This window comes from Rattus norvegicus, chromosome 10 (genome assembly GCF_021556685.1).
Source record: "Rattus norvegicus strain SHRSP/BbbUtx chromosome 10, alternate assembly SHRSP_T2T, whole genome shotgun sequence".
In the NCBI taxonomy this organism is placed as follows: Eukaryota; Metazoa; Chordata; class Mammalia; order Rodentia; family Muridae; genus Rattus; species Rattus norvegicus.
The window spans coordinates 39,862,747-39,875,000 of NC_141543.1; the positions used below are offsets into that span (position 1 = coordinate 39,862,747).

Sequence of the window (12,254 nt, forward strand, 5' to 3'; positions counted from 1 at the left end):
TCTTTCCGCCCACCCAGGCCCGACTGCCTCTGAAATGGATGGCCCCCGAGAGCATCTTCGATAAGGTGTACACCACGCAGAGTGATGTGTGGTCCTTCGGAGTGCTGCTGTGGGAGATTTTCTCACTGGGTGAGTAAGAGCATGGTGCCCATCCAGGAGAGAAGAGGGGGCACTTGTCTCCAGAGGTTGATCACACAACTGTAGCTGTACACGGATCTATTAGCCCAGAGCCTTCTGAGGCAGGCAGTGGGTCGCAGAAAGCCCACCCACTCACCTTCTGCCCAGCCTGGCCCAGCTATCCAGAGAACCTTGCCTCCCAAAGGGGCTCTCTTGGCAGTACTTTGAGACTGAGCAGGGCAGGCTCTTCACTCACCATGGGTCCCAAAGAAAGTTCAGTATTCATTCAGCGTCTTTGTCACTGCTCCGTTGCTGTGACGAGACATCAAGGCCAAGGCAGTTCTTATGAAGAAAGGCATTTAATGTGGGGCTCGCTTACAGGTTTAGATGGTTAGTCCATTACCGTCATGGCAGGGAACATAGCAAAGAAGGTGGCAGCACAAAAGTAGGCATGACACTGGAGAAGTAGCCAAGAGCTACATCCTGATCCTCAGACAGCAGAGAAAGAGTCTGGAATCTGGTGTGGGCTTTTGAACCCTCAAAGGGTACCCCCAGTAACACACCTTCCAGCAAGGCCACACCTCCTAATCCTTCCAAATATGTCCATTCCTGGTCACCAAGCATTCCGATACATGAATGCTTTGGGGGAGGGGGCTTTCTCATTCGGTCACTCCTGCTTACACAAAGCCCACATGGAAATTGACCCCGTGAAGGGTAGAAGACAATGAACAAAAACATAAATGTCACCAAACAGCAGCCATGATAAACAGTTACTGAAAACAGAAGAAAGATTCTAGATAGTACAGGGGTCCTTGGGCTGCTGGGTGAGCCACGGGGACTGGGAAGGAGCTGGGCCACATGAAGAGGGGTTCGAGTGCAGCTCAGTGGGCTTAGCATGCATGGGGGAATTAATCTCTAGCATCAATCCACAAATAAATAATAGAGAGGCGCGGTAGTGCAGGTGGCCCATGAGGAGCCCAGGGACACCAGGGCAGTGGTCCTCATAAGTCGGAAGTAGACCACTGTGAATAGGAGATGCAGAAGGACTTTATTGAACAGGTTCTGTGAGGCTGAGCGCCCATCTCAGCAACTAGTCCCACAAATGCACTCTATGTGGCTGTGAGCGGCACCCTACCAGAACCCTACGTGGCATTTTCTTGGCTATTCTAAAATTGATTTATGATTTATCTATGTATTTTATGTGTATGGGTACTTTGCATGTACATGTAAACACCAGAAGACCGCATCAGGCAGGTGTGAGTTGCCATGTGGGTGCTGGGAATTGAACTCAGAACCTTCAGAAGAGCAGCGAGTGCTCTTAACCACTGAGCCGTCTCTTCCTCCCCTTCTTGGCTATTCTAGAAGCCAACAATCATCAGTGTTTCTCCTACCTCTGCCCTGCTTGAATCTGGGGTTACACGAGTCTTGGGATCAGAATTCTGGTCCTCATGATTTGCACAGCAAGTGCTCGTAACGGCTGAGACATCTCTCCAGCCCCATGCAGCCTCTTTCAATTAGATGAAGAGTTAGAATGGGGGAGGGAGCTAGATCAGCCCCTGGGTAGAGACATCATACTAACTCCGGTAGCAATGTACAAGAGAGGAAGGAACAAGACAGGCTGGGCTGAACAAAGGGCAAACTGCTCCCCACCCACCCCACCACCTTTCTTCTGTCAGGGGCCTCTCCATACCCTGGGGTACAGATCAATGAGGAATTCTGCCAGCGGCTGAAAGACGGCACACGAATGAGGGCCCCAGAACTGGCCACTCCTGCCATGTGAGTCCTCCTGACTGGCCACTCAGTTGTTGGGGGCCAGGCACCGGGAAAGAACTGTGCAGTAACAGGTAGTGGAGAGGGTCTGTGCAGATCATGAGGTGGAAAGCAGAAAGAGAAGTCTGCATGCATGGAGGAGGGCCTCGGGGCAGGCACGGGGACACACAACGGAAGAGGGGATCATGAATTGTGAGGCAGAAGATGGAATTTGAGCCCAGGAGACAGCACCTGGGTATAACACAGGTAATAGGCACTGTCTTACTCCAACAGTGATCCCATCCATTCATCCACTAACATACCCCCAATCCTGGACCTCACTGCTGTGCCATCCTCTGGAAGTCCAGAGCCCATAAAGCAGACCAGGCCCCTGCCCTAGAGGAGACACACAGGTGGTAGTTACATAATGAGATGGAACAGACACCCTGGGGGCACCTGATAAGCACTAGAAAGTCAGGTAACCAGGGGAAGAGAGGATATTGAGGTGACACTTGAGGGACAGCTAGAGGATGATGAGAGACAGGCAGGGGACAGCCAGTGCTAAATCTGAAGTAGGGCCAACAGAACAAGTACGAGGGACAGAAGTCTGAGTCCTATAACATACTGGACACAGGACACTTTATCCGGGAAAGGAGTGTTTGTTTAGCTCAGTTCTTAGAGTTTGAGAGCAGACGTCCCTCTCCATCACTCAGCTGTGGTGAGGGCCTCCTGTGTACATTGCAATATGGCAGATGACATCATGCTGGGAGCCCATGAGAGGGACAGATCACATAGTGAGATAGGAATCGAGGGAATTATAGACAACCGCCTGCTCTCTGGAGACCCTACCCCTGGAGTCAAGCATTAATCCATTCATAGACCCCATGACCCTGCAGTGGGCACCGTCTCTGAAAGGCCCATCACCACGATAGTGGTCAACCACTCTGGGTTCAAGCTCCCATCACCTGAACCTTAGGAGGACACACTGACTATCCCAACTGCCATAGAGATCCAGGAGATGCCGGAGTGATGGGGTCAGCTGGTGGGAGGGTCACAGTGCACAGGTCAACAGCCATCTGCATCCCACAGACGCCACATCATGCAGAGTTGCTGGTCTGGAGACCCTAAAGCGAGGCCTGCTTTCTCTGACCTAGTGGAGATCCTGGGGGACCTGCTTCAGGGTGGAGGCTGGCAGGTGAGCCCCATCTTTGTCTGGTCCTAATACAACCAACCCATGGCCTTATCCGGGGTCCCTACCTTGTCTGTCTTTCCAAACTCCTCTAAGCCCTGGTCACCTGTCAGCTACACCTATCAGGAAAGGTCACGCATCTCTGGGCCCCAGGTCCATAGGCCTATCCTCCCACTGCCACAGTCAACATGAAGCTGGGCAAATACTGCCAGCACCTACTCTAGCTGCCTTACTGATAGTCAGAGGTCATCTTTGTCCACAAGGAGCCCTAGGCTGGTTCACACTGAGCCTGCAGGGCAATGCTGTACCAGACATGATGGTACTACATCCCTTTACCTCCTAGCACACGCTGAGCACCAAGACACTGAACTTGTATATCCTCTGCGTCTCCCTTCCCAGAGGTACGTCCTAAAAGTAGCAGCTTGTGACTGGTACTTCGTGCTCTAGAACCTCAATTGAGGACGTTTGTCCAACTGAGACCCATCCTGCATCCTGTCCCACCTGGCTGTTGGGGGACTAAACAAGGCTAGCTCAGCAGGCACTTAGCAAACTCCATGCTTGGCCTGCTGTGAGTGTGCTAGGGCCCAGCATGGCCCCACTTATTCACACAATCACACACACAACCCAACCTGACCCTATGGCAGAGGTCAGGACCACAGAAGTCTCGGGTAGCATTAAGACTACTGGTGGGCTTGGGGTAGCCACTGATCCTGGAAATGTCTCCCATTCCTTCCAGGAGGAGGAGGAGGAATGCATGGCCCTGCACAGTTCTCAGAGCTCAGAGGAGGATGGCTTCATGCAGGCATCCACCACAGCTCTACATATCACGGAGGCTGACGCTGAGAGCAGTCCACCCAGCATGCATTGCCACAGCCTGGCAGCCAGGTCAGTCTCCCTTCCCCAGGTCTGTCTGGGAACGGGTCTAATGGTGGCGGGGACTTGGAGATGGGATATTTTATGAGTCCTTAAGGAAAAGCAACTTGCAGTGTCTTGAGAGGTCTCTTCCCATGAGCATTTCAATCCATTGCTGTAACAAAACACCTGGGGCTGGGTACTTTAGCAAGAAAAGAGGTTCATTAAGTTCACATCAATGAAGATTCAAAACCGTGGTACCATCATTCGCTTATCTCTGAGGAGAGTTTCCTGGCAGATGGCATCAGGATAACAGAAATTCATAAAGAATAAATCATGTAGTGAGAACAGAAGCCAGGGGAAGCCAAAGGAAGCCAGGGGAAGCCAGAGGAAGACGGAGGAAGCCAGAGGCCCTTACCACTTCTCTCATAACATCTCAGGGTCCCAAGAGACCCTCATTAGTCCTTTCTGAAAGATGTTCCCATGCACTAGGCCCCACCTCAGTGCCCCCACATGGGGGATGAAGCTTCCGGCACATGGACCTTGGAGACACATTCTAGTCAAATTTAAACCACAGCAACAGGCCTTCCCCAGTTCTCTCTGCTCCACACTTTCAAGTGAGCACCCACCTTAGGCACTCTCTCTTTGGAGACGCAAACTAAAGTAGACTCTGTTTGGGCCAAGAATGCTCCCAGGGTGCAATTGCTATTTCAACTCCACAGCATATCCCCAGGACCATGGTGAGGCCTAAGAGCAGTGCAGGCCACATACACATTTGATTCGCCATATTCAGGAGTGAAACAGCCTGTTTGTAGAACTTTGGACCCAACCTTTCTTAGCATTGATAGTTAATGCCTCTAATATGTTGTACCATCCATGTTCCCACAAGCATGACAGAGAGGCTGGGGCTCTGGGGCTCCTGTCCTGTGTGCTCAGGGCAGGGACATGCCTGAGGACAGAAGAGCATGCTGGGCCTTACCAGACTGCTGCTCCCATGCACCCAACAACCTGTGCACAAACCGTGCACACTGACACCTGTGCACACTCAGGCATAGGTGGGCAGGCCAGTCAGTGGTTAATAACAGGAGGATGACTACCCTGAAAAGAAAGCCATACCTGCCTCAGCTCCAGCCACACTCAGCCTGGGGTTGACAGTGCAACACAGGAAAGGGCAGGGGGGGGACATGCCGAGGTCAGCTGAGCTGTGTAATGGATACCAAGTTGGGGTCTGAGGACCAGTCCAAACCTTGGACCCAAGCCCCACTCTGTCTCTCACCGGAAGGCCTTTCTCAGCCAGGAGAAAAACAGTCTGGGAAGCAGGGGGAGGTTCTGAATTCATCGAAACCTTCTGTGTCCTCCCCACAGATATTACAACTGTGTGTCCTTTCCTGGGCGCCTGGTCAGGGGGACTAAGGCTCCAGGTTCCTCCAGGATGAAGACGTTTGAAGAATTGCCCATGACCCCTACAACCTACAAAGCCTCTGTGGTAAGGGAAGGAGAGGGGAGGAGGGATGTGCAGCTGAGATGGGGCCAAGGAAGGCTCAGAAGTGGGGGACAGTATCAGGTATTCCCAGCACAAGCAACAGAGAAGCCAACAAGACTTCTAAAACATTCTGTTTAATTTTTATCACTGTGTAAATTGGACGTATTAATGGATGCAGTATTTCAAGACATTCATCTGGGGTGCACTAACCCAGCCTCCCTTTATCTACCTCCTCTCCCTCTTCCCAACCAACCTCAATTAATGGCTGTTCTTCCAGGTCAGTCATTTTTTTTTTTTTTTAGCTCCCTCATGAGAGAACATGCCATACGAGTCTTCCTGTTCATTTCAGTTAATGTAGCAATCCTCCAGCGCCTTCCATCCCCTGAGGGCTTCTCTGGGGCTGAATAAAACCCCACTGCACACACACACCACATCCTCCTGTTCCGTCCTCTGGTTTATGGCACCTAGGCTGGCAGTCGCCTGCCTATTGCATGTCAAGCCATGAGACATGGGCATGAAGGCATCTGTCTCCTGCAGGAAATCCTTGAAAATATTGAATCCGGGGAGCACCTCAAGTTCTTTTGCATCTTGGTGGTCATTCAAAGCTCCCCTCTCTCAGCTGCTGGCCATTCTCACACCTGTACAGAGCTGTACAGAGACCATGGTTTTGTTGGTGTTGGTGGTGGTGGTTTGGTTTGGTTATTGTTTTGTTTAGTTGGGGGTTTTGGTTGTCATTGTTGCTGTTGTTTGAGACAGGGTTCCTGTGTAGCCCTGGCTATCCTAGAACTCACAGAGATCCATTTGTCTTCTGCCTCTCAAGGACTGGGGTTGAAGGCATGGCACTGCCTGCCACCGCCACCACCACCCAGCTGAAACGATGCTTTTTAAAGGGGGTAGGGTGCCCAGAGCCACCAGTGAGCCAGCTCAGTAGATAAGCTTGCAACCTTAGTTCATTCCTCAGAACCCACATGGCAGAAGGAGATAGCTGACTGCCTCAAGTTGTTCTCCGACCTCTACGCACACTGTGCCATGCATCTGTATTTGTATATAGGCATGTATATGAACGTTGGGAGAGAGAGGGAGAGAGGGAGAGAAGGAGAGGGAGAGAGGGAGAGGGAGGGAGAGGGAGGGGGAGAGAGAGGGAGAGAGGGAGAGGGAGGGGGAGAGAGAGAGAGGGAGAGGGAGGGGGAGAGAGAGAGAGAGGGAGAGGGACAGGGAGAGAGAGGAGGAGAGGGACAGGGAGAGAGAGGGGGAGAGGGAGAGAGAGAGAGAGAGCAGGGCATCAGTCAGCCTGGGCCACAGATGCCCCTGGAAGTGGGGGCTGACAGTGCTAACCCAGAGCATACAGGTGTCACTGAAAGCAGTTGGGGTATGGCGACCAGGAAGGTTGCAGGGACCCACTCACCTGAGGGTGGAGTGAAGCTTGGGGAGGCTCGGCAAGCGAGCCCGTCTGTGAGTGAAGAGACTGAGCCCCTAGGCCTGATCAGGCTTTGATGACCAATGGCTATAGTTTCAGACCTAAGTCCATCTAGAAGGGGCCATGGATCCTGGACCCAGTCAGTGAGCTATGGCCCAAGGAAGATGGCTGATGAGGTCATCAGGGAGGGACCCTTGAGCATCCCTAGATACCTAAGCTCATGTCTCCAGGACCCATTGAAGGCCTTTTGGAACAGCTCTGAGATTCCAGTTCTGCCTCTTAGGGGACTCAGAATGAGTACGTGCCCATTGTACTCCTGTCATGGGCCAGACACAGCTCCTCCCCTTCCGGCCCTCACCACTCAGGCCATAGTTTTTCCCCTTCATATCAGACATGTGGCCCTCTCTACATTTCTGCTGGACTAGAAACAACTCACCTAACTGGGCTCCCATGGGGACAGCAAGGCCCAGGTCCTTTGACACCTGACCAGGCTGGGACGCAGCTGCCCTGCCTGCTGTCCACAGGCTTGGCTGGTTCTCTCCCAACAGGATAACCAAACAGACAGCGGGATGGTGCTGGCCTCAGAAGAGTTTGAGCAGATAGAAAGCAGGCATAGACAAGAAGGCAGCTTCAGGTAAGGGCCTCTGACAGTGGGCATGTCACCCTAGGGAGGGTCCTAAGCGGGAGCTACTGAAGCCGCTGGGGCTTGGCGGTGCCCAGAACTCCTTACACAAAAGACTTTGTGCCTTCCTATATTTGTGTGGTCAAAGTGAGTAGTGTCTCAGAGACACAAACCACTGCTCCACTCATTTGTAACTCAAGGTCCAGAGTATCAGATGCCCTCTTCTGGTCTCTATGGACACTTCACAGAGAGAGAGAGACAGACAGACAGACAGACAGAGACAGACACAGAGAGAAAGAGACAGAGACAGACAGAGACAGACAGAGACAGACAGACAGAGACAGACAGACAGAGACACCCAGACAGACACAGAGACAGAGACAGACAGACAGAGACAGACACACACAGAGAGAGACAGACAGACAGACAGAGACAAACAGACACACATACACAGAGACAGAGAGACAGAGACAGAAACAGACAGACAGAGACAGACAGACAGAGACAGACAGAGACAGACAGACACACACACACAGAGACAGAGACAGAAACAGACAGAGACAGACAGACACACAGAGAGAGACAGACAGACACACACAGAGAGAGACAGACAGACAGAGACAGAGACAGACAGACATACAGACAGAGACAGACAGACACACACACAGAGACAGAGACAGACAGACAGACAGAGACAGACAGACACACACAGAGAGAGACAGAGACAGAGACAGACAGACACAGACAGACAGACACAGACAGACACAGAGACAGAGACAGAGAGACAGACAGAGACAGACAGACATACACACACATAGTACATACATACATGCAAGCAAAACACTCGTACACATCAAATAAAAATAACTGCATGTTAAGAGATGGCGTTAAGCACAGTAAGCCAGGAATAATAAAGTATATAGAGAAACAAGCACTGCACCGAGAATCAGAAATTCAGTGACTCGAAATACAAGTGGGCAACATGAAGATATAAAATGATAGTAACACGAGAGAAAGTGGAGATAAGGCCTCTCGAAAATGAAGACCAGGACACTCCAGGTACAGTCTAAGTGGTCAGATGACTAATTGAAATGAAAGGAACCAAGAAAATGAAACTGATCCAAATAAAGAGATAAGAGTCCCGGGGAGGGGGGCGTGCAGAATTGGAGCCCCCTAAGGAAAATGTGGGCAGTGGGAGTCAAGTCATACTTGTCTTAAACTCATAAGCCAAAAACAAGCTTTCACTTTTTAAATAAATAAAAGACATGAGTCTACATATTAAAAGTATGCCTAGGGGCTAGACAGACACCTCAGCAGTTCAGAGTACGTACTGTTTTTCCAAAAGACCTGAGCTTTCTTCCCACATCCACAACTGGCAGCTCATAACTTCTGATAACTCCAGCTCCAGAGGTTCTAATGCCCTCTTCTGACCTCTGAAGACAGACAGACAGACACACACACACACACACACACACATACATATCTATGCACATTAAACACGCACACGCATACACACACATTTAAAGTTTTTAATTAAGAAAATTAAGTGTACCTAAGTAGATTGACCTAGAAGAGTAAACTATTTGGTTTTAAAAAATAAATATTCTGGGGACAGGAGATGGCTTAGTAGATAAAAGCACTTGCTATCATGCCTGAGGACCTGAGTTCTGTCCTCAAGACCCACATGGAAGGAGAAAACTACAAGTTGTCCTCTAAAATCCACCTCTCCCTCTCCCTCTCCCTCCCCCTCTCTCCCTCCCCCTCTCCCTCCCCTTCTCCCTCTCCCTCTCCCTCCCCCTCTCTCCCTCCCCCTCTCCCTCCCCTTCTCCCTCTCCCCCTCTTCTCCTCTCCTCCCCCTCCTCGTGCGTGCACACTAAGCAAACAAATGTATAAATGTGAAAAAGAAAAAGTTACTAGTGATGAAAAACCAGTATTGGGTTTTTTGATATGCTATGAAAATCAATAAATCATTTTATAAAAACCTTAAAGGAAATAAGAGATAGGGTGGATGATCAGGAGCAGGCAAGGGCTGGAGCCTGCAAGCCCTTATAGGCTCTAGTAAGAAGCTAGGGGTTTTTTTTTGTTTTTGTTTTTTTACTGTATATGGTATGCATGCATATGTTTCCTGTGCGTGTGTGTACATGCATTTACGTGTATATGTGTGTATTCAGGTGCACACATGCGTGAATGCACATGAGAGCCAGAGTTGACAGGAGGTGTCTTACTTGACCTCTCTACTACACTTACTGAGGGGATGTTTCTTGCTGAATCCAGAGCTTGCCAATTCAGTCAGTCCAGCTACCTGGCTGGCCCCAGGCTTCCCGTCTCTGCCTTCAGGAGCACTGAAATTGCAGCCTGGCCGCCACAGCTGCCTGGCTTTTGCTTTTATACACATTCTGTGGATCCAAACTCTGGTCCTCATACCTGCACAGCAAGCATCTTCTCTATTGAGTCATTCCCCAGCCCCAAAGCTAGATGCTCATCCCAAAAGTGATGGAGGACCCTTGGAGGGAGTGGAAGAGGAGGCCATGATGTCACATCTAACTAAAGGATCTCTCTGAACACCTCCCAGAGAGACAAGTGAGAGGGGATGTAGAGATATAGGCCAGGAGGATTACCTATGAGTCCACAGGGAGCCTTACCCTGGAGGAGGGGCCTGAGGGTAGACAGACGTCAGTGGGGACGTTTTTCAGTAGAATGGAAAGCCTCTGGATGGACTGGAGATGAAGGCTGAGGGCAGTCAGGGACCACAGCCACGTCGTTGGCTTGAGCTACAGAGATGCCATTTGTTGAGCTGGGCAAGGTAGCTGTCTGGGGAGCCAACTGCTTCCGAATGGGCAGTGAGCAGAAAGGCTGCATGCAAATGTGCTACGCCTTAGATGCTTTGTGGTGAGGTAAGAAGAAAGTGGTGAGAAAGTAAGAATCCTAAGGTAGCAAGTATCAAACTTTCCAAGACAAACAGGACTTTTCATTAAGAACCCTGCACCTCAAAGTAAGTGGCAGCAGAGGGCGCTATTCTCTGCAATGGTTTTCCTAAAACCCATCAGGAGATGAATCGGATTCACCTGCCCTGGGGCAAGTAGCTTCACTTGGCCTAAAGAAGTAGGATTGCGGGGATGATGTTGGTCATTTCCACAGCCCTGGGTCCAGGCTTTAGAAAGGAAAATTGCCCCCGTCAAGTCAGATCGGTCTGCGGTGCGACTGATGTCAAATCTGTGTTCGTCTTGAAGCCTCTGCGCATGCACCATGCTCTGCTTGTGTCTGGTGATTCCAGGCGGACCCTGACCCAGGGCCCGCTCACTTTACTCATTAACACCATGCTCCCTGTCTTGGCAGCCGTAAAGATCCTGGCCAGCACATGGATATTTCCAGAGGACACCCGGACCTCCAGGGGAGGCGGCGACGGCCCACCCAGGGGGCACAAGGAGGCAAGGTGTTTTACAACAACGAGTATGGGGAGGTCTCCCAGCCGTGTACAGAAGGTGACTGCTGCCCGTCTGCTGGCTCCACCTTCTTCGCAGACAGCAACTACTAAGGAACACGCGGCAAGGCCTCCTGCCCCTGGCTGCAACCCAGCTACGACGGCTGGGCTGGAGAGACATCCCTAGCAGGGCAAGGCTGGAGGCCCAGGCTGGGAAGTCAACTCCTCTAGTTCCAGCCCGGAGGTGTTTTGTGTCCCACCCCTACCCCCTGCCCCTTACAGCCTCCCTATCCAGGAAGAGTCAAACTCAGACACGAGGGCTCCCTTGAACTCGATATCACTGGGCAGTCACCCTCACCCTCGCATTCAATTCCCTTGTAGCTCAGCCTTCTTAGAAGCTGGCCCTGGAATAAGGACTCTGGCAGAGAGTCCTTCTTCAGCACCTGTTGTCATCGCCCTGGTGGGTGACAGGATTCTCGGAAGGAATACATATGTCTGAGAGTTACAGGATGAATCAAGGAAGAGTTAACCCAGAGCCACCATGTCCTGGCCCTCCACACACAGTCCCCCACTTCCAACTGTCTTCCTGCTTCCTTCTCCTGGCCCTGGAGGGCCGAAGAAAGATATTTCTATCTCGAAGGAGGAATGGAGGAGGAGTCCTCTGAGCAACTATCTAGCTCTCGGTAGCTGTTTGTACACAATGACTAATCACAGTGAGGCCACGCCTCTGCCCCTGAGTGTTGAGAAGAACCGTTTTTTAGTAGATGATTGGGCACAGCTGTAAAGAATTTACTCATCAAAAAGTCATCTGGAAAAGAAGCCTAGAGACAGCCCTTCTGAATAGGAGTCCCCAGCAACTGAAGGGTGGGCATAGCATGCCAGTCACCACAGCTCTCTCCCCCCTCTCTTTTGAAGGCCCCCAGGCTCCACCCGCCTGGCCTAGAGCCTAAGAAACCAGCTGCTGTTCTGAACCTCCCTTGCTTGGGGTCTTTCCTCTAGATCCTGGATCTGATTATCTATGGATTCTGTTAAGGAATGCTTCAGGGGCTGCCACAGAGGACCACATGGGGGTCACTCAGCGATCAACCCCATGTCCCCAGGCCCCTGGTTTCAGCTTGTCCTATACTTTTACCTGACATTGACACCTAAAAAAAAAAAAGAAAAAAAAATCAAACCTCTGTCCTAAGAGACCCCCTCCACGGAAGCTGAGGCCTCCCTGCCAAGAACCCCCACAGCTCAGCTCGTACAGCCCACCCCATCAGTACCGGAAGAAAGCTTCATGGAGATGAGTCCTATTGATCCCCAGCCCCATCCCAACAAGAACGCTTGCAGGACAGGCGACCATACAGCAAGCAGGGGCTTGCTCCGCAGACCCTCCCCCACCACGTGTATTGTTCTCCTAGA

General features: G+C 51.2%; 1 protein-coding gene across 1 annotated transcript in view; it reads left to right on the forward strand.

Annotated features, from left to right (window-relative positions):
- Positions 1-11,230, forward strand: part of Flt4 (Fms related receptor tyrosine kinase 4) — a 41,107-nt gene extending 29,877 nt beyond the window's left edge. Inside the window, 7 exon segments of the mRNA NM_053652.2 lie at positions 18-129; positions 1,794-1,893; positions 2,956-3,061; positions 3,792-3,940; positions 5,273-5,393; positions 7,356-7,441; positions 10,766-11,230. Coding sequence (NP_446104.2) covers positions 18-129; positions 1,794-1,893; positions 2,956-3,061; positions 3,792-3,940; positions 5,273-5,393; positions 7,356-7,441; positions 10,766-10,964 — 873 coding nt within the window. The 3' untranslated portion in view covers positions 10,965-11,230.
- Positions 11,231-12,254: the final 1,024 nt, after the last annotated feature.